Below are 22,024 nucleotides of genomic sequence, written 5' to 3' on the forward strand. Positions count from 1 at the left end.
TGCTTAAATTTTTGAGGAGCTAGCAGCGGCACCATTTTACCTTTCCGTCAGCAACGCACAAGTGTTCCAGTTTCTCTCTATCCTTGCTAACACTGGTTATTTTCTGGTTTTGTTTCTGTTTTTGTTTTATAACAGCTATCCTAATGGGTGTGAAGCGAAAACTCATTGTGAAATACTGCTTTGTGATAGCTGGTGTTTTGATTTGACTCTAGTACTTTTAAACGTACTTTTTCTGGGAGCACCTGGGTGGCTCAGTCGGTTAAGTGTCAGACTTTTGGTTTTGGCTCATGTCATGATCTCATGGTTAGTGAGTTCAAGCCCCGCTTTGGGCTCCATGCTGACAGTACAGAGCCTGCTTGGGACTCTCTCTGTCTCTCTCTCTCCGCCCCTCCCCTGCTCTTACTCTCTCTCTCTCTCAAAAATAAATAAACTTAAAAAAAAAAACAAATAACAAATAAAAAACATACTTTTTTCTGAAGGCTTAGGAATAGAGCAAAAATAGTATTGGGGACCCAGAAAACCTTAACTATAACAGAGTGGTCAACTTGGGGTTCCACTGTTTTGTTCAATATGCCTAGAATTTCTTGAAGTCCAGACCAAGGAAAGTGAAGTCCAGAAAGAGGTAGGAGTTAAACTTATGGCATTTCTGTGGTGGGGACCCCAGCCCACCATGGGAGTGGCCTCATTTGTGGCTACAGTAGGACGTCCGTGTTGGGATATAGAACAAATAGCACGGCATCCTGGCACTTGTGTAGTGGGGTAGAGTAGAGCCCTGTTTTATTATATGGCATAACTCCTTTGCTCTATTCCACAGTATCAGTTAATCTTTGGGTCTTAAAGTTTGTTTCCCAGACCACGTAAAGCATGTTCTCTGGTCTGCTTGGCCATTTTATTCCTTATTGTAATTCACCAAATTGATGCCATGGTTATAAATCATTCTCCTCCACTTGGTTAGTGTGTCCCAGTTCATTACCTTTCTCAGCCCTGGAGGATTGTGAAAACCTAGCTTCCTAAATCTTCAGAGCTGGGGCTGAAGCCCAATTGCTGGGAGCAGTGTGCCTGCCGCCCCCACACCTACCTCAGAGCTATGACTCGTCTCTTCTCTGGAAATCCTTTCCAGATAGAGGCTTCATGGCTTCTCTCTGGAGTGTGTTTTCCCCTGTGTGGGTATGTTTCTCTTCTCGATGTCCAGCCAAAGTTTCTGTTAGGATGGGAGAACTCTGCTCTCAAGTTCAGGGTCGACTAAGAGAATGAAAGATAATTTGGGGGCATCTCCACCATAGGAGAAACTAATTCAACAAGTATTGCATTTCTGCTATGAGTGAGGCCTTGTGTGGGTTGCTGGAAATACAACAGTGAGCAAAGCAGAGGAGGCCCTGCCCTGTTGGTGCTTATGGAAAAGAGACAAGAGGGAAGAGGAGGGCACTGGGGCCTGGTCCATGCAGTCCTATCTTAGTCTGTGCTGTGGTGCAATGCAAAGATATATTACCATCTCCAAAGATTCTCCAAAGGGCTCAGGGATAGTCATTGTGTCCTGGTACCTAGTAGTCATGCAGTAAGCATTTGCTGGATTGAACTAGGGAGACTGACAGAGTCAGGAAATACTAACTTTAAAAATTACTTTCTAGTCTATTTACTACTATGTGGCTTCCCAGAGCATTAAGGGGAGGAGGTGGATTTAAGAATCCAAACCACTGTCCTCTCTGAAGCACCAGCTGGTGGAAAAGGGATGCCCACTTGTTAATGAAGCATCTCTCCATTTCAGGTGTTGGCTGAAGTTTATCTGCACAAAATCTTAAGTCCTGTTTCTGGTTTTGGAAGTTGTTCTTCTATTGGCATTGATTCTGATTTTAAGACCGAGGTAGACCCCAGGCTTGAGAAACCTGCTCCATGTTTTGCTCCTGGAAACAAGTTACTGCTGTGCAGCAGAGACATGGGGATAGACAGGAAGAAGATGCACCCAGAATTTCTCTGCCAGCTGTCAGTCACCACATTTTTGAGGTCTGATGGGTAGCTGAGTACTTTCTAGGAAATACCCAAGAACTGCATAAAACTTGATAATGTAGAGAAATTTGGGAATATGTCCATTTCAGAAGGAAAGAGGTGTGTGCATGTGTGTGTGTGTGTGTGTGTGTGTGTGTGTGTGTGTGTGTGTGTGTGATATCTCTAGGCTGAACTGAGTGGCTAGATTCAGACTTCAAAAGTAAGATGCACACTCAAGTCAAAGGATAGTAGGAAGAGAATACTTCAAGGTCCCAGAAGCAAGATCTCTTTAATTGGAAGAAATAAAAATCCACAGCATGTGAAAGAAGTTGCTTACTTAAAATGGATTCACAGAAAGGAAATCTGCAAACTTGAGATTTAAAGTGATGAGTACAAGTAGAAGGTAGTGGGTCACACAGAATCTATAAAAAGGAAAAGTAAACTGGAGAACAAGACCATGTCTGCATTTTTTTAAAGCACTGTCCTGGGAGGACACTACAGAGACTCTGATTTTGGAAGTTAAGGCATAATTTCTTGCTGGGATATGTTGCTTTTAGAAGTGCTTTAGGAATACCCAGGGACTCTGGTCTATCATGAGCCTGACTCATAACTTTGTAGACTCATCTGATCTCTGTGTGGTACTACCCACTCAGGTGTGGGCAAGGTGGGTGCACCATTAGTCTTGACTTGGGAGCCTAGTCACATCTCTGTGCAATAAGAGAATTAAGCTTCTAAAGCTGTGATTCGGAAGTTCCAACCTTAGGCTCCCCAGCCACCAGAATCGGCCTACCCAGGCTTTACCTTTGGTTTCTCAAATGCCTTTGCTTGGAGAGAGAAGGGGTGATGGGTGAAGAGAGTGACTTCTCTGTGTTTCGCTGGGGACGGTTGTTCCTAGGAATAGAAGGAAGAAAGAGATAAGAACACACAACTAATTAGAAATTTATGGCCCAGGGGCGCCTGGGTGGCTCAGTCGGTTAAGCTTCCGACTTCAGCTCAGGTCACGATCTCGCGGTCCGTGAGTTCGAGCCCCGCGTCGGGCTCTGGGCTGATAGCTCAGAGCCTGGAGCCTGTTTCCGATTCTGTGTCTCCCTCTCTCTCTGCCCCGCCCCCGTTCATGCTCTGTCTCTCTCTGTCTCAAAAATAAATAAATGTTAAAAATTTTTTTTTTTTTTTTAAAAAGAAATTTATGGCCCAGACCGGAATGGAGATTGGCATCCTGGGTGACATGCCCACTACTGGAGTTTGGGGGTTGACGGGAAAGAAGATAGTGTGGCTGCAGTTGGGAATTTTGATCTCAGATCTGAATGGGTTGTTAGGTCTTCCTCCACACATGCTGGTTACTGTGGGGCTTTGGATCTGTGACATTGGCCAGCAGCTTCTTGGAGTGACTTTCTGGCCATGCTTTCAGGTGTGTGTGTGTGTGTGTGTGTGTGTGTGTGTGTGTGTGTGCATGCACATGCACGCTCATTTTTTAGGGTTTATAAGCATCTTTTGGATCTTTCCTTGATGTTCCAGTCCTGTGGCTGAGTTGGTGGTCACTTGGAAAACACATCTGTTGATGTTTACACCTTAATATGGAAATCAAGGTCCAACTTCAAGGAAAGAGCCCCCATAGGCATATGAACCCATCATGGCCCTGCAAAGGTATCGATGAAGAGCCTTTATTCACTCCATAGAAAGGTCCATGTCCACATGCATCTTCCCAAATTGAAAGAGGTGGAGAGAATTGCTTGACCTGCCTTTACGAAGGACAGAGTGTGCCCAGGAGTGGTGTGGGAAGCTGGGTTGGAGGAGGAAAGATGAGATAATTGGAAGAAGGGATGAAAGTGTTGGGAATGTGTATGGGAGAAGGGGTGATGTTGACACGGCCGTGAGAGTGTCTGACGCCTGCTAATCATTCTGTCTGTGTTTGGGTTTGAGATCTTTCTCCCTCCTCCAATGCTATGAATTGGCCTAAACTACCACATGTGCACCTGGAAAAGGTAACTTCCTTTTCAGGTGTGGCTTTGAGGTGCCCTCGCAATTCGTCACGGTTGCTGTTATTGGCAGGAGTGCTTTCAGCTGCTCAAAAGAGCAATTGGTCTCCCTGCTGCCCCAGGAAGCTCACTTAAGATTCATTTCCTCTCAAGAAGTTGTTTCTGGTGATGCTAATATTATGAAGAAATCTGACATTCAGGGAATTTGGGGAGGGGGTTGTCAGGAGCAGCAGAGGCACTAAAGGCAGCTGTGTTTGCTGTGTTCCGGAGACAGCAGCTGCCTGCTTGTCAGCTCCCCTGTGAGCTCGCCGCGGTGCTGTCTCCCACACGAGGTGTTAGGGCCCAGACACCGGGTTCCTCACCATGTGAAAATATCAGACTCTGGAGGCTGACATGCTGGCATTTCCCAAATGGGGAAACGGTGCCAGCTCGTGTTTCTGCAAAGCTCAGATAAGCAACCCCAGGCTTTGAAAATGGACATTATACAAAATACTGCCAGACTGCAGTCTTCTGTTTCTTTCATGTCCTTGGGGATTTGGTGGCCCAGGCTGATTAATTTGGGATGTGGATGAAAAATGTTGCCTTCTGGGCTTTTTCAAGGGTGCTTGGTGACTGCTTGAGAGGAGAGGCCAGAGACACGGTCCTCCAAATCTAACTGTGGGGTTTAAGAACCAAGATGAAATAGCTCATGAAAACAGAAGCCTCACCCCTGCCCCCTTTTATCTAAAGCCTAAAATGGTGGCTGCTCTGGGAGAGGTTGTCTAGCTTGTCTTTCTGCTTCCCTGGAGAGCCTCTGATAGGCTGGCTCTGCTTTTCACTCCTTCTTGTCTCCAGGTGTCTTTCAGCGCTCTACTCCTCTCTTAAAGGACGATGGCCTTTCCTCTTTCAGGATCTTTGCACATGTGACTTCCATTACGCTTTGGTCTCTATCCATCCCTAAATAGTTCTTTTAGATGAACAGGAATAGTGTAAGGGAGAGAAAAGAAGGAATGGGAAAACACTTTCTCTGTGGTGGGTAAGGGCTTGAGATTTCTAGATATCTGCCTTTTTGTACAGATATAGCCTGTTTGCTAGTTCCTGGCCAACCCTGTGAGGGTGGTGGTAATGCTTCTTTCTGACTTGAGAGAGTAGCAGGGAGACCTGCTGGGCCTGTGGGCCTGGGTAGCCACAGATGGGGGTCACTGCTGTGCAGATGGGGACAGCAGCTGACACAGAGGATGGAAAACACTCACTTTTATTTCCTTCATTGTTTTATGTACTTTTGCTATTTTTCTGTTATCCATTTTGACACTAGATGAAGCCTACTGCCTTTCTTTGCTCCGCTTAATACGTTGGCTATAATGCCTGATTTCCAATAAAAATGAGATGATCAAACCAGACTGCATACTATTTTGCTTAAAAAATTGGAGAGGTTGTTACTATATTTTTGACTTGATGGAATAGCGTGAATCCCATGATGTCCCTATTTCTCATTAAAACTTTTAAAACATCTAAATGAATGTCTTTTGAGTTATTTTTATTATAATTGTGTTCATTTGTGTAGGGCACACAGATCAATGAACCACATAGTGAATTGGATAAGAATTGGCTGACAGGGGAGTTGGTGATGCTTGAAGAAGTCTAGCTTTTCTATCTCAGACTTGCACTTCTTAGCTTATAATAATAGTGCTGACTGCTATGTATTGATCTTTTTTTTTTTAATTTTTTTTTTCAACGTTTATTTATTTTTGGGACAGAGAGAGACAGAGCATGAACGGGGGAGGGTCAGAGAGAGAGGGAGACACAGAATCGGAAACAGGCTCCAGGCTCTGAGCCATCAGCCCAGAGCCCGACGCGGGGCTCGAACTCACGGACCGTGAGATCGTGACCTGGCTGAAGTCGGACGCTTAACCGACTGCGCCACCCAGGCGCCCCATGCTATGTATTGATCTTAACTGGGTCCTGGCTACCCATACTTCATGCAACATCACATGTAATCTGATGAAGTTTTGGGGGGATGGGGGTTCATGGGGTCCGGAGCTGATGACCAAGAAAGAATTCTTGAAGACGTCTTTGTTGCAAAAATGTGACTTTATTAAAGCATGGGGACAGGACCCATGGACAGGAAGAGCTGTACTGGGGTCCTGTTGGGTAACACATTATATACCCTCAGGTTGGGAGGGGGTCAGGGATAGAGTAAGTCTCTAAGGAATTTTTGGAAGCAAGGTTTCCAGGGCATTGAGGGGCTAGCGGTTGCTAGGGAAACACCATTTATTACCATTTAATAAAACCTCAGTCATGAGACCCTTCAGATGTACATGGGGGGTGGTGCATAAGCTTGGGTTATGGTTGCCAGCATATATCTTGGGAGCAGTTGAGATAAAGGAAGCTGGCTTACGGGATCCTGGAGTTTGGGATAATGTTAAGCTAAGGTTCTCTTTTGCCCCTGGCAAAGTGTTGTTATGCCCAGAATTCATGATCCCCAAAGACCACTAGGGAGCCAAGTCCGATGCAAAAGCAAAGAGCCTTTATTCGAGCTAGCTCGAGCTCAATCCCCTACCTGCACCGACGCAGCGGTGAGATACCAGGGAAAGAGAGCGAGTTTCAAAAGGACAAAGGTTTTATTGGGGCCTGGGGGCAGTTGGTGACGTAATGGCTATGGCCTCAGCCGATTGGCTGGGGAGGGGTCCTGGGGAAGGGTCCGGCAGGTGAGGGAGGGTTTACTCAAGGGGAGGAGGTGTGGTCAAGGTGAAGGACACAGAACAAGATGGAGTCGACTGGTGTAGGCCCGCCCTTTCAGTGTCATCCTTGAGGCACCTGAGCTCCTAGAGGGTGGTCACTCTGCCAGTCTCAAGGGTTTATCAGTGGACTGTAGGCAGTAAGGGAATTTAATTTTTCATTTGCCTTAGTTTCCCATATTACCATGGTAAGCACTTATACCCCTTTCCTTTGTTCTTGGGTAGCCAGGAGTGTCCAAGGAATATCACACGTATTCTACCTGGGGTGTGTGTGTGGGTGGGGGTGGGGGGAATGTTACCTTGTGCTTTTCCCCTCTGTCTGCCTCATGCTCCCTCATCATAATCTTTACAGCAACTGCATGAAGTAGGTACTGTTATCATCATCATATTCCTGATGGGAAAATTGAAGCTTAGATCTTTTTTTTCCCCATTGCTATAAAGGAGGGTTAGAAAACTTTTTCCATAAAATAGCAGAAAGTAAATATTTTAGGCTTTTCGGGCCATGCTATGTCTGTTGCCACTACTCAGCTCTGCTGTTGTAATGCTAGAGAAACCATTAAAAAAATATAAAATGCAACAAGGATGGCTGCTGTGTTCCAGTAAAACTTTATTTAGGGACTCTGATATTTGAATTTGAATTTTCTTACATCACAAAATATTATTTGAAAATTACTTTCAACCATTAAAAAATATAAAAACATTCTTCAGTTGGAGGCTGTACAAAAACAGTTGGTGGGCCAGATTTGCTGACTCCAGTGTAGATGAGAGTTTGCAGGGAGGGAAGGAGGAATGAGTTAGGATGGGCTGGTAGGAAGCACATTCTTACCAGATGGAATAGCACGTGTGCAGGGACAGAGAGCATGAAGTCTTTGAGGAACTGCAGGAAATACAAGCGCAGTTTGGTAGGGTATGAGGCAAGATGAGAGGACACCAAGACCCAAGTCATGACCTTGTAGGAACTTTCAAGGATTTTAGGCTTTGTCCTTAGGGCAATGGGAAGCCATTAAAAGTATTAAGCAAAGGAGTGACAGGGGCAATTTGTTTTTTTACAAAGATTACTGGCTGATAAGTGAAGAGTAGATCACAAAGGGTCAGTAAGAGTAGAAGCAGAAAAACCAGTTAGGCAGCTCAAGAAGGGAACCGGGTGGGTGATGATGGTGTCTTCTTGATTGTACCCAGAACCATTTCCAGGCAACATATGGAATGGTGGTAGAGCAAATATGAAGACCCAGGTCTCCCAGCTTCAAATCTAGTGTCATTTCCTGCATGGTGTGAAATTCTCCACATTATTTTTTTTTTAATTTTTTTTTAAATGTTTGTTTATTTTTGAGAGAGACAGAGACAGAATGCAAGTGGGTTAGGGGCAGAGAGAGAGGGAGACACAGAATCCCAAGCAGGCTCCAGGCTCCGAGCTGTCAGCACAGAGCCTGACGTGGGGCTGGAACTCACAAGCTGTGAGATCATGACCTGAGCTGAAGTTGGACCCTCAACCGACTGAGCCACCCGGGGGCCCCTCTCTACATTCTGAAATGGACATGATGTTTATCCAATCTACTATTTATCTCTGAACCCTACGACTGAAGAGCTACTCTCTCACACAATTCTTTTCCTCTGGAAGAAGCACTCATAAGTGAGGATAGTGTTTCTTATGTTTGAGTTGCTAATTTTCATTTCCTGAGGAAATTTATTGAGAGAAATAATCTCTTGTTCAAACGATACAAAGACCAAAGATAATACTGTGGTAATGGTTTTATGTTATTCTTGTGCTGGTGCTAGAAAGGTTACTGAATACTTACTTAAAGGTCAGCTTTTCTTAAAATTTGTGTAGCTTTCTTTCCCAAATGAGAAATGGTACATTCTCATCTGCCTTTGAAAGAATGATTTGTTTGACTGGGCACTCAGTTCTGATACTGGCATGTATCTCTGGATCAGAGCACACCATCCTTTGAACAATATGATGCTGAGGGGTGAGAGTCTATTTCTATGGGGTCCAGGACCGGGGAATGAGGAAGAAAGGAAAAGGGAAAGATGAGACTCATGCCTTGGGGCAGAGGGGTGGTGGTGATTTTGCCTCAGCTTCTCTGGGGGTTGTGTCCTAGAGGCAGCAGTGGGTGATATTGACCCAAGGTGGGAAGGAGAAGGGGAACACCAGAAAGATCTTGGGGGTGAGACCCTGTGGTTATAACTTCTCAGTGAATCTTAGTTTTGGCTGATCTTTCATTCAAATTTTCCCTTATATTACTGCTATTTGTCACTTTGTATTATTTCTTCAATATAAAGCAAGGTCTGTGGGATCTGGGTCTGTATCTCAAGCATCTCCTCCCATCCCATAATGAGTACTGTCTTGTACACAGTAGGTGCTCAGTATTGAATACCGGCTCTGTTGACTTGTCAACTTTGGCATCCATGCTGCACAGTGCAACTTCTTGTCTCAATGAAGTCAGAGTTTTTAAATCTAAAATCATCACAAAGACACTCAGGACATCCTGAGGACAGGACAAATTTCAGGAGTAAGCAGTAGGCAAGATTCGGGCTTCCACTGAGGATCTTTTCCCATTATGGGACTTTTGGTTGACCACTTCTCTTTTCTCCCCTCCCCCACCCCCAATTTCATTAGACAGCAGTTGCTTGTCTTTATTTTTGCATAGCAGGTGCTCAGTATATGTATACTGTGCTAGTTCACTTCTGGTACTGATTTTATTTATTCTCTGTAGGTTCTTTATGTACTCATGTAGGTGTAGGTAGGTGATAGGGCTGAAGTTGCAAGCTTGGAGACTTTGGTATACGGTCTCCTTCCTTCTCTTCCTTCTTTTATCAGTTATTGAAAGGGGCGCCTGGGTGGCTCAGTCGTTTGAGCGGCCGACTTCGGCTCAGGTCATGATCTCGCGGTCAGTGAGTTCGAGCCCTACGTCGGGCTCTGTGCTGACAGCTCAGAGCCTGGAGCCTGTTTCAGATTCTGTGTTTCCCTCTCACAGACCCTCCCCCGTTCATGCTCTGTCTCTCTGTCTCAAAAATAAACAAACATTAAAAAAAATTATCAGTTATCGAAAGTTGGTTATGTGCCAGGCATTGAGTTAAGTTCTGGGAGGCAACAACAGAAGACATGGTGTCTGATTTCAAATACATTCCAATCTAGTAGAGATAAAAGGAAACAATGGCTATTTGGTATGAAGTATAGGCAGCCAGTAAGGACCTCTCCCTGACCTCATGGATGGGACCTCCCTGAGGCCTTTCCCTTCCAAACTTTTGAATGTAGGTCAAGAGCAATGAGAGTAACTGTGCAGCTGAGGATGAATTAACAGGTTCTACACTTGCCTTTCTCCATTTTTGCAGGGTAGAGATGTCTGCCCAGAGGTTAATTTCTAACAGAACATCCCAGCAATCTGCATCTAATTCTGATTACACCTGGGAATATGAATATTATGAGATTGGACCAGTTTCCTTTGAAGGACTGAAGGCTCATAAATGTAAGTCTTATATAATTCCCCATTGTAAACATAATGTATTTGTCTTAACTTGTGAAATTCCCAGTGATGAATTTTCCTGAACATTCTTTTTACATAACTCTGTTCCCCCAAACCCCAGAAAGCACCCCCTTCCAAACAGCCTGGTTGCTCAGAGATGGTATTACATGAGGGACAAAGAACTTGAAAGATTCCCTTAATGGAGGAACATGAATCAGTGTCATTCTCAAACTGAGATTCTATTCTATTTTATATTTTATTTTATTTTATTTTATTTTATTTTATTTATTGTTTAATTTACATCCAAGTTAGTTAGCATATGGTGCAACAATAATTTCAAAAGTAGATTCCTTAATGCCCCTTATGCATTTAGACCATCCCCCCACTCCCGAAACCCCTCCAGCAACTGTTTGTTCTCTATATTTAAGAGCCTTTTATGTTTTGTCCCCCTCCCTGTGTTTATATTCTTTTTGCTTCCCTTCCTTTATGTTCCTCTGTTTTGTCTTAAAGTCCTTATATTAGTGAAGTCATGTGATATTTGTCTTTCTCTAACTTAGCATAATACCCTCTAGTTCCATCCATGTAGTCGCAAATGGCAAGATTTCATTCTTTTTGATTGCCTAATAATACTCTAGTGTGTGTGTGTGTGTGTGTGTGTGTGTGTGTGTGTGTGTGTGTATCACATCTTTATGCATTCATCCTTTGATGGACATTTGGCCTCTTTCCATACTTTGGCTATTGTGGTAGTGCTGCTATAAACATTGGGGTGCAAGTGCCCCTTTGAAACAGCATAGCTGTATCCCCTGGATAAAAATCTAGTAGTGCAATTGCTGGGTCAGAGGGTACTTCTATTTTTAATTTTTTGAGGAGCCTCCATACTGTTTCCCAGAGTGGCTGCACCAGTTTGCATTCCCACTAACAGTGCAAGAGGGTTCCCATTTCTCTACATTCTCACCAGCATCTATAGTCTCCTGATTTGTTCATTTTAGCCATTCTGACAGGTGTGAGGTAGTATCTCATTGTGGTTTTGATTTGTATTTCCCTGATGATGAGTGATGTTGAGCATTTTTTCATGTGTTGGCTGGCCATCTGGATGTCTTCTTTGGAGAAGTGTCAATTCATGTGTTTTTCCCATTTCCTCATTGGATTATTTGTTTTTTAGGTGTTGAGTTTGATAAGTTCTTTATAGCTTTTGGATCCTACCCCTTTATCTGATATGTCATTTGCAAATATCTTCTCCCATTCCATAGGTTGCCTTTTAGTTTTGCTGATTGTTTCCTTTGCTGAGCAGAAGCTTTTTATTTTGATGAGGTCCCAGTAGTTCATTTTTGCTTTTGTTTCCCTTGCCACTGGAGATGTGTTGAGTAAGAAGTTGCTGTGGCCGAGGTCAAAGAGGTTTTTGCCTGCTTTCACCTACAAATTGAGATTCTTTTCAAAGTATTGATGTTTCCAGCTCTCCCAAGCTGTGTGAACATTTGGGCCATCAAAAAGTAGTCTGGAACTATTTTGAAGAACCTTCTTTTCTAACACATGGTCAATGGCATCCTTTCATCCCTGCTGGTTTTCTGAGGCTGTAGAGAGCATTCTGTGTGTGTGTTCATAATGACAGACTAGAATCGCCTGTGACAATTCCTAACTCTGTGTGATAGGCATGAATTGTGCTTCATGTGATTGGAGCGATCACAATCACATGTGATTGGCTTCATGTGATGAGCCAGCACAGAGCAAGGAAGTACAATTCTGTGGAAGGTTACTGTCCAACTCCAGTCATACTGCATGCTGACTGGCCAACACAAAGCTTCTTTGTTGGCTAAGAACTGCTGCCAACTCCCAGGTCCTGTTGTGTTTACTCCCTAAATATTCCAGAGATGTTAGGTTGTTTCAGAATGAATATCCATAGCACTATAAACATTTTAGGTTCTTAACCAGTTCAGTTTCATGGGGCACATTAAGAACTGTAAGAAAGACTAGAAATGGAGATGCAAATGTGGTAAAGGGAATGCTTTTGCTCTGTTAGGATTTCCTAGATGCTGCTATTCTGACCTGTCTTGGTGTTCATGATCCTTCACTTTCACCTGATCCTCCCTTGCAAGGAAGGCTTTTTACTTGTTCTTTCAGCTTTATTGAGGTATACTTGACAAATAAAATTATAATATATTTAAAAGGTACCAAATGATGATTAGTGTACACACACATTGTGAACGGATTCCATCCATCAAGTTAATTGACACACTCATCACCTCAGATATTTCCCTTTTTATTTATTTATTTTTTGGTGAGAACATTTAAGTTCTACTCTGTTACAAATTTTAATTATGCAATACGTGTTGTCAACTATATTGATCTTGTTATATGTTAGATCCTCAGACCTTATCCCTTTTATAACTGAAAGTTTATAACCTTTTATCAACTTCTCCCTTTTCCTCCACACCAAGCTCCTGGCAACCACTTTTCTACTCTGTTTCTTTCTTTTTTTTTTTATGTTTATTTATTTTTGAGACAGAGAGACAGAGAGTGAGTGGGGGAGGGGCAGAGAGAGAGAAGGAGACACAGAATCCAAAGCAGGCTCCAGGCTCTGAGCTGTCAGCACACAGCCTGAGCAGGGCTCAAACTCATGAACCACAAGATCATGACCTGAGAGTGAAGTGGGATGCTTAACCGACTGAGCTACCCAGGTGCCCCAAGATTTCCTTCTTCTGAAGGACAACTAATATTTTAGTGTGTGTGTGTGTGTGTGTGTGTGTGTGTGGGTGTGTGTGTGCGCACCTATGTAAGTGATGGACACTTAGGTTTTTTTCTATATTTTGACTATTGTGAATAATGCTGCAGTGAACATGGGAATGTAGATATCTCTTCAAGATGATGGTTTCATTTCCTTTGGATATATATCCGGAAGTGAGAAGTCTGGATCATAGGTAGTTTTATTTTTAATTTTTGAGGAAACTCCATACTATTTATCATAGTGGCCGTACCAGTTTACATTTCCACCAAGAGTGTGCAAGTGTTCCTTTTTCTCCACACCTTCACCAACACTGGTTATCTCTTGTCTTTTTTGATAATAGACATTCAAACAGGGATAAGGTAGTATCTCATTGAGGTTTTGATTTGCATTTCCCTGATGATTAGTGATGTTGAGCACATTTTCACGTACCTATTGGCCATTTGGATGTCTTCAGAAAATATATATTCAGGTCCTTTGCCCACTTTTTAATTGGGTTGCTTTTTGGCATTGAATTGTATGGGTTCCTTATATATTTTAGATATTAACCCCTTATCAGATATTTGGTTTGCAAATATTTTCTCCCATTCCATAGGTTACCTTTTCCTTTTGTTGGTGATTTCCTTTGCTGTACAGAAGCTTTTTAGTTTGATGTAGTCCCACGTATTTAATTTTGCCTTTGTTGCCTTTGCTTTTGGTATCAAATCCTAAAAAATCATTGCCCCGACCAATGTCATGGAGCCTGCCCCCAATGTTCATGACCATTATTTTGCACTCTCTATTGGGTAAATCTCTTATTTCCATTTCATTAAGATCTGTTTTTGGACATTTATCTTGTTCATTAGTTTGGAACATATTCTTTTTCTTCATTTTTCTTGACTCTCTGGGCTTGTTTCTGTGCATTAGATAAAACAGCTACCTACCCCAGTTTTGAATGGTCTTGTGTGGGAGATCAACTAAGCTCCTAGTTGCCTCTCAAACGTTTATGATTGTCAAAGCAAACTTCTTTGTTCTTAGGCTCCTAGTAGTTGAGGGCATGTCAAGACTTGCCTGTGTCCTCAAGGGAAAAATCGTGATCAGCACCTACATGTAGCCTGATTAGGAGCTAGATCTTTAGGCAGCAGCTGGGAAAGTATGCAATTAAACCCCTCCCAGGGAGAAATTGGGAGATAGAAGTTTTGTAACAGGGGCGCAGGGGTGTAAGAGCACCTGGCTCTGGGGGGGCCTGAGTAGACCAGGTTTGGCCACTTGCAGCTGACAAAATCCAAAGGCAGAGAAGTGAGTGATAGTAAAACAAGAAAGCAGTTATATCAGTGAGGCCTATCATCAGGAAGACAGCTGACTAGCATCTCAAAGACTGGCTCCAAAGTGCTGAAAATACTTCCAGGTTTATATAAGAAAAATGGGTGACAAATGTGGGCAGTAGAGTCAGGTTATCATTGGTTTGGAGTCAATCATGGGCAGGCTCTTGCTGGCTCAGGGAAGTCCTTATTGCAGAATGGGGTAGTTTCGGTTTCCAACAGGGGACGCTTTGCCCCAGGACCTTTTGCCTGAATTAAGAGAAAAGCTGGAAAGAAATACTTAATTAATTAGAAAGTTGGAGGTCAAAATGGATGTAGTGAAAGTCCTCTTTCAGTTTTTGCCTGTTTCCTCTCTTCTAGACCAAGTGCATAGCTGCGAAAGTACTCCTGTGCTTGTTAAGAACTGCTTCTTTGTTCACTATAGTCCTGTGGGACTCCTGAATGTGGACACCATTGGTATCAGAGCCAGGTGACTGGGGACCTGTGCCTCGGGCTGTAGCCACAAAAGCTAGGATGTCAGACTTGTATACAAGCTCTTTCCAGGGAGATACTAGTGACTTGGTTTTATTACTGAAGCAGGCTGGAGGGAGAAGGCAGGGGAGGTGTTTGCCAGCTTCCCTGCCCTCTGGAGAAGATGGCGGTGGGCACCACTAGATGTGTGCTAAATTAGAAGCTTGGCCCTGAGGCAACATCTTTTAAAGTATGCAGATAAACCCCTTTCAGGGAAAGAATGGGAAATGGGTGTTTTTGTCTGCTTCCTCTGCACTGAGCCTGGGGGAGGTGGCTGTGGTGAAGGCTTGCAAGCCCAGGAATCACTGCTTCTTTGTTTGCTGTAGTCTGTGGGTTCTCATGGATGTCAGCCCTGTTGGCTATCAGAGCTAGACATTTTAGGGGTGCATTTCTATAGCGGGAGTCTTAAAAGTGGGGCTCTAGATATCCTGTCCAAACTCTTCCCTTCTTAGGGAGAAGCTGGAAGTTGGGGGTTTCCTTCCAACTGTGTGTAGCTGTGTGTGTGTGTGTGGGGGGGAGGTTATGGCAAGATTGTGTTTCAGTCTTTTCTACCCATTTTCATGTATGTATTTTCCTCATTTGCCAGAGGTGTAGGAGTGGCTTAGTTTCCAGATGTCTTTCAGAGGGAACGCCTCCATATGTAGCTGTATATTCAGTGTGTTCATGGAAGGAGGGGAGCCTCCTAAATCTCTATCCTGGTCAGCTGCCCCCTCCAGCTGACCTAGCCCATGTCCGCACTCCCCTGCTGCAGCAAGACCCCAGGCTTCATGAGTGAGTCCCTGGGGCCTGGAAGCCACTGCTGGCTGGTGGCTGGTGGGTGGTGGCTGTGGCAGGGCTTCCAGTGGGGCAATTAGGGGGCAGTGATCCGTGGCTCCCATGTTCCTGTCTCCACCAGTGGGGCTGCAAAGAGCTTCAGAGTGACTCATTTACTCAATCAAGGCCTTTCTGTATTTGTTCCTTGAAAAGTCGTTAACTGAACCATATATCCTTCATCCCTAAAGTGAATAGTGGTAATTAAATGCTTTCACTCCTTCCTTTTTTGCTGTCTACTCAGTATTTCTTTGTGGAAATTTCAAAAAGTGCATGAAATCCATTAGGATATGCTGTCATTGATTACCTGGTGGAAGGCTGTTGCTGTAAGGGTATGAAATCATCCTCCTGCATTTATTTTAATTCTTTAATCTATTACTTTTCTGGGACAATCTTTAGGTAAGGCTACTTGTTTGTTAAGAATTTTAGTGGAAATCAAAATGACGGGGCAAACTGCCATATATTTCCCTGCAATATATGCTTTTGCAGCCTGGTGGCACAAATTTTATTTTTCTGTTTTCTCCTTTCTCTTTTCCTTAGTTTATGGGGCCAAGAAGACAGGCCTGCTGCTATTACTTTGGTTGGTACATTTCTAGAGACAATTGAAAATCTTTTTTGAGGGTATTACATTCTAAAAATGATTGTAGCTGGCAAGAATTCTTGCACAATGTAGTCAGAAGTGTGACACATCACATACTTACTTTACCTACTATACTATTAATAAGAAGTGCTTTTGTTAGTTTTAACATTCACATCAGGAAAAAACCAAAATGCCTGGGTGAGTTCTTACTGTTCTGATATGAGAGATCTGATCAAAGTGGGGGTCTTTAGCTTCAGCAACCTGACAATATCTGAGACTCCTAGAGAAGAATAAGAGGCAAACAAAAAACACAGCCATACAGGAAAATAGAAAAGATGAAGCCACCTATCGTCCTGTGTATTTTGGTGTACTCTCTTCCATTTTAATATGCCGTGATTCTGACCTTCAAGTGTGTCTCCTTCTTTTGCAGAGCAAAATTCAAAGCCATTTAGGTGCAGTTTCAGAAAAAGGGAAGCAAGACCTTTCAAGGGAAAGCATTTATTAGGATATGAATGACTGTGACGATACCTGTAACGGATCATACTCTGCAATAGTAGCTCCATCTTTAGTTAGACTAGGTTCTTCTACCTGCTGAAATAAAGATTCCTACCTTCAAAGGGTCTTTCATCTGAGAGACAATCTGATGGTTGTTGTGAATTCTCCTTTTGCCCTCAGTTTTGCATCTGGTATTAAACCTTGAAATGTATCAGAAGTGGACCTATGTCTGACATATATTTGGTACCAGCAGAATGGACATTCACTCATTTACTCTTTCTTTCAGCAAATATTTATTGAGCACTGGTTATATGCAGCACTGTTTTAAGCATTAGAGATACAACAGTGAATAGAAAAGACAAAAATACCTCATCTTATAGATCTTGCTGTCTAGTGAGAGAGACAGGTAATAAATAAATGACATAAACAAACCATGCCAGATGGTGATAGAAAAAAATAATACATTAGAGAAAGGAGATGTCGGGTATGGAGGTGAAATTATATATAGACCAGCCATGGAAGGCCTTATTGAGAAGGAGAAATTTGAGAAAAGACCTGAAGGGAGTGAGAGGTTGAATTATAAGGTATCTGGGGAAGAGCATTCCAGAAAATTCTCCATAGCAAGAATGAAATGGGACATGCAAGGAACAACAAGGAGACCAGCATGGTGCCAGGGGAGTGATTAAGAGGCAGAGCAGCAAGAGAAGTCAGGCAATAGAGAAGAGGAAAGAGGTAGAAGAGCCTCTGATGTCATGCTAAGGACTTAGGCTTTTTCTGAGGTGTAATTTGGAGAAGAGGAGTAGAATCTGTCTTAAGTTTTGTTTTTTTTTTAAATTTTTTTTTTAACGTTTATTTATTTTTGAGACAGAGAGCAACAGAGCATGAACGGGGGACGGGCAGAGAGAGAGGGAGACACAGAATCGGAAGCAGGCTCCAGGCTCTGAGCCATCAGCCCAGAGCCCGACGCGGGGCTCAAACTCACGGACCGCGAGATCGTGACCTGAGCTGAAGTCAGACGCTTAACGGACTGAGCCACCCAGGCGCCCCTGTCTTAGGTTTTAATAAGACCACTCTGAAGCTGGGGAAGGAAGAGGATGAGACTGGAAGCAGAATGCCATTCAGGGGAGCTATTTCAATAGTCCAGCTGTTGATGGTAGCTTGGCCATGGTGGGGACAGTGGAGTGGTGAGAGGTGCATAAATTGTGGATATTTCTTAAAGATAGATCTGATAGGGTTTGTCAATGGACTGGCCATAGAGCAAAATAGAAAGTGAAGAGCCAAGGCTGGTTTGAAGTTTTGTGATCTAATTGGCAGGATGAATTGCTGTTAATTGAGATGGAGAAGATGTGGGAGAAGTAGGGACATGAGGAGCTCAGCTTTGGACCTGTTAAATTGAGACCTGTCAGACATCCAATAGGAGATGGTGGGGGAGGTGCTATGAAAGTATGAATTTGAGAGTCACAGCATATAAATGGTACTCAAAGTTAAGAGGCTGGATGAATGAGTATAGACAGAAAACTGAAGAGGTATAAGGAATGAGCCCTGTGGCATGCTAACATTTGAAAGTTGGAGATGTTGGGAGGAAAATAGCAGAGGAGGCTAAATGGAACATACAGAAAGGTAGGAAGAAAACAGGGCAGGTGTGTTTCCTGAAAGCCAAATTAAGAAAGAGTTTCAAGAGGGGCGCCTGGGTGGCTCAGTCGGTAAGCGTCTGACTTCAGCTCAGGCTCAGGTCATGATCTCGCGGTTTGTGAGTTCCAGCTCTGCATCCGGCTCTGTGCTGACAGCTCAGAGACTGGAGCCTGCTTCGGATTCTGTGTTTCTCTCTCTCTCTGCTCCTCCCCCACTCACACTCTGTCTCTCTCTCACAAATAAATAAACATTTTAAAAAAATTTTTTTTAAAGTTTCAAGTGGGGGGCACCTGGGTGTCTCAATTGGTTAAGCATCTCACTCTTAGTTTCAGCTTGGGTCATGATCTCATGGTTCGTGAGATCAAACCCCACAATGGGCTCTGTACTGATGGTGCAGAGCCTGCTTGGGATTCTGTCTCCCTCTCTCTCTGCCCCTCCCCACTTGCTCTCTCTCAAAAGAAAAGAAGAGAAAAGAAAAGAAAGAAAGAGCTTCAAGGATGAGACGGTGGTTTGTGTCAAATGATGCTTCTAGGTCAAGTAAATTGAGGGCTGTGATTTGACTGTTGGATTTATAGCATAGAAGTTATTGGCAATGATTTTAAAGCAGTGTTGAGTGGGTGGGAGTGAAAGGCTGATGGAATTGGTTCAAGAAAAAAAAATGAGAGGAGAAGAACTGGAAATCGTATGTACAGACAAATCTCTTAAGAATTTTGCTATAAAGGGAAGGAGAGAAATAGGATATTTAGGAAGGCCCTGGATAGGTAAGACAGAAACAAAGCCTATGAGTCAGTAGGCTCCTAGGACACATTTAAGTGGACCATTTGAGCTGTTGTGTTGAGCAACAACTGAAGGAGCATCCTCTTATTCTGAGCCATCAGTGGAGACCATATTCCATGCTTTTTTTCAATGCCAACTTGCAGATAATGCCAGCCACGTGCATGGATGAGTTAGCAAGAAGCCAGGTCATCAAGATGAGAAGCAGAGCTAGAGCTTGTGAATGCTTAGGCTACAACTTGTCATTGGGAGCACAAAGCAAGTTGTGGAACACCACTGTGGACTCCTTTCCAGGAATTCCCAACAGAAAATTGACCCTAATGCATTAAAGCCAGAAGCAGCGTGAGGACAGTGAATTAAGTATGGACAGTGAAGGGGCGCCTGGGTGGCACAGTCGGTTAAGCGTCCGACTTCAGCCAGGTCACGATCTCGCGGTCCATGAGTTCGAGCCCCGCGTCAGGCTCTGGGCTGATGGCTCAGAGCCTGGAGCCTGTTTCCGATTCTGTGTCTCCCTCTCTCTCTGCCCCTGCCCCGTTCATGCTCTGTCTCTCTCTGTCCCAAAAATAAATAAACGTTGAAAAAAACAAAACAAAACAAAACAAACAAACAAACAAAAAAAAAAGTATGGACAGTGAATTAAGGAATTAAGTATGAATCCTTGTTTTTCATACAACCATGAGTTGGAAAGGTCACAGTTTATTCTTAGGTGGTGGAGAGGAGGGTATTGGGATGGGGTAGTTGTTCTAGTCCTACCCGGGAGTAGAAAAGATAATCATGGAGAAAAATGATCACACCAGTAAAAAACATGTCATCATCAGCCTTCAGCTCTGTTTCATTCCATTCATTAATGGTCAGGTTGAAGGGAAGTTATTTTATTATGACACATTCCGTTTAGAATTTCCCTTGGCAATTTTCTCTACCCTTTTACCGTAATGATCTCTAAATAGTTCTGGTTCTAGACAGGACAAAAGTGAATGCTGGGCTCTATTGAAAACACCTTTGGAAGGTTTCTCTTGGCTTCTTTAACCAACTGGCTGCATTGGAGCTTTACTCTATATAAACCTTTATTTTGAATCCTTTTTAGGAAAGGGTGCTCTGGAGAAGGCCAGAGGCTCTGTTTTCCCTGCCATGCCCATGCCCATGAAACTTGGCATATAAATAAAACTGTAAGAGAGTTTGGATATTCCTAGAATGATATGGGGATCTCTGATGTCCTCTGAAAGTACATCAGGGTAAGAAAGTACCGTAGGGTCAAGTCATGTGACAGAGAACAAGGTAAAGGAAAATTAATGGGAATAATTAGAGGAAGCAAAATTCCATTTGAAGGGCAATGTGAATAAACAGAACCATTTAAAGCATATTGTGATAGGAAATGTAGATGGCATGTTATTAAGGAAGTGTTTGGAAATGCTGTTGGATCACTAGGATTCTCAATTTCCAGCCACAGCCCTGCTCCTCCCTAGTCTGCTCCCTCAGGACTTCAAGGGAGGGCCATGACCTTCTCATGTCCCACATTATTGCTGCTTTTTGATCAACTCACTGGGCCACTAGAAGGGCAGAGAGAAGGAACTAGGCTGGGTTGAAGGCACTCCTCCTCCACCTCTGCCCACCCTGGACTAGAGAAGTGAAGTACTTACTGATGGGGATCCAGCCATTGTTTCCAATGTGAAAGCTGTCCTAATGAGAACACCTTTCATTGTGAATCAGCATGACTAGGTTAAACTCTTAACTGAGAACTTCAACATAACTCTGGTGTGACCTTTTAGAATTTGCCTTTGGTATCCAGGCAATTGATGAGGTACAGCATGCTGAACTGTCATTACCTGTACGGTGGTGCTTCATAGGCTGCGCCCCCACAATTGATACATTATTGTTGCATTTGGTTGTACTTGCATACATGTATTTTTTGGTACTTTTCCTTTTGTCTTTTTTAGACTTCATTTCCACTATATTATAAGGCAAAGTCTACAATTTCTATTTCTTTGGCACTCTTAATTCAAGGAAAGATTATATTAGTTTTGTATCCAGAGTGTTGAATAAACATTGTTGAACAAAAGTTAACCTCTCAGCAATCCTATACGTGGAATGAAATATGAATTATTCGGAGTAAATTGCTAATCTGATTTCTTCATTTTAGAAAAAGGGTTATACACACATAATTTAATTAGTTTTTTTTAATGTTTATTTATTTTTGAGAGAGAGAGAGAGAGAGAGAGAGAGAGAGACAGAGCTCGAGACGGGAAGGGCCAGAGAAAGAGGGACACACAGAATCTGAAGCAGGCTCCAGGCTCTAAGCTGTCAGCACAGAGCCCGATGCGGGGCTCAAACTCACGAACTGCGAGATCATGACCTGAGCCGAAGTCGGACGCTTAACCAACTGAGCCACCCAGGTGCCCCCACATAATTTAATTAGAATGATGGTTTACATTTAAACACATTTAATGTATAAGTGCCAACCATTTATTTAAAAATTTTTTTGTTTATTTTTGAGAGAGAGAGACAGAGTGCGAGCAGTGTTTATTTTTGAGAGAGAGAGACAGAGTGCGAGCAGGCCTGAAGAGAGAGAAGGTGACACAGAATCCAAAGCAGGCTCCAGGCTCTGATTGTCAGCACAGAGCCCAACGTGGGGCTCAGACTCACAGACTGAGATCATGACCTGTGCCGAAGTCAGACGCTTAACCCACTGAGCCACTCAGGCACCCCCCTCAATCATTTATTTAAAAAAATATTTCTAAGCATCCTTACCATAATCTCACGTAGCTAAACTTCTTAGAATAGATCAGAAAATGAAAAATAACTTAACTCTGGTGCTTCCCCCAGATTTGAGACTCTATTATGTGTATGTCAGTTTGTGTAGACAATCCAGTCTCATCCTTGTCCTAAAGATACTTGTGACTATTACCCAAGATAGGATCAAGCAAGGGCCCACTGTATAGAAGCACAAATGTCACAGGGTTCAAAGGAGGGAGAAAACACATCAGTTAGGGAAGTTAGTCCAGACTTTGTGAAGGGGATGATGTAAGGAATGGGCCTCAAAGGATGGATACACTTTCATTAGCTCTA

General features: G+C 43.2%; 1 protein-coding gene across 4 annotated transcripts in view; it reads left to right on the forward strand.

Moving 5' to 3' along the window:
- The window catches only part of MRAP2 (melanocortin 2 receptor accessory protein 2), a 55,561-nt gene that overhangs the window by 14,437 nt on the left and 19,100 nt on the right, over positions 1-22,024 (forward strand). For 3 of the 4 annotated variants that reach the window (XM_047860656.1, XM_047860654.1, XM_047860655.1), the window contains exon 2: positions 10,010-10,143. The exons of the other annotated variant lie outside the window; for it this stretch is intronic. In XM_047860656.1, coding sequence (XP_047716612.1) covers positions 10,017-10,143 — 127 coding nt within the window. In that variant the 5' untranslated portion in view covers positions 10,010-10,016. The remainder of the gene's footprint in view (positions 1-10,009; positions 10,144-22,024) is intronic. 4 annotated transcript variants of the gene reach the window in all.

This window comes from Prionailurus viverrinus, chromosome B2 (genome assembly GCF_022837055.1).
Source record: "Prionailurus viverrinus isolate Anna chromosome B2, UM_Priviv_1.0, whole genome shotgun sequence".
Classification (NCBI taxonomy): domain Eukaryota; kingdom Metazoa; phylum Chordata; class Mammalia; order Carnivora; family Felidae; genus Prionailurus; species Prionailurus viverrinus.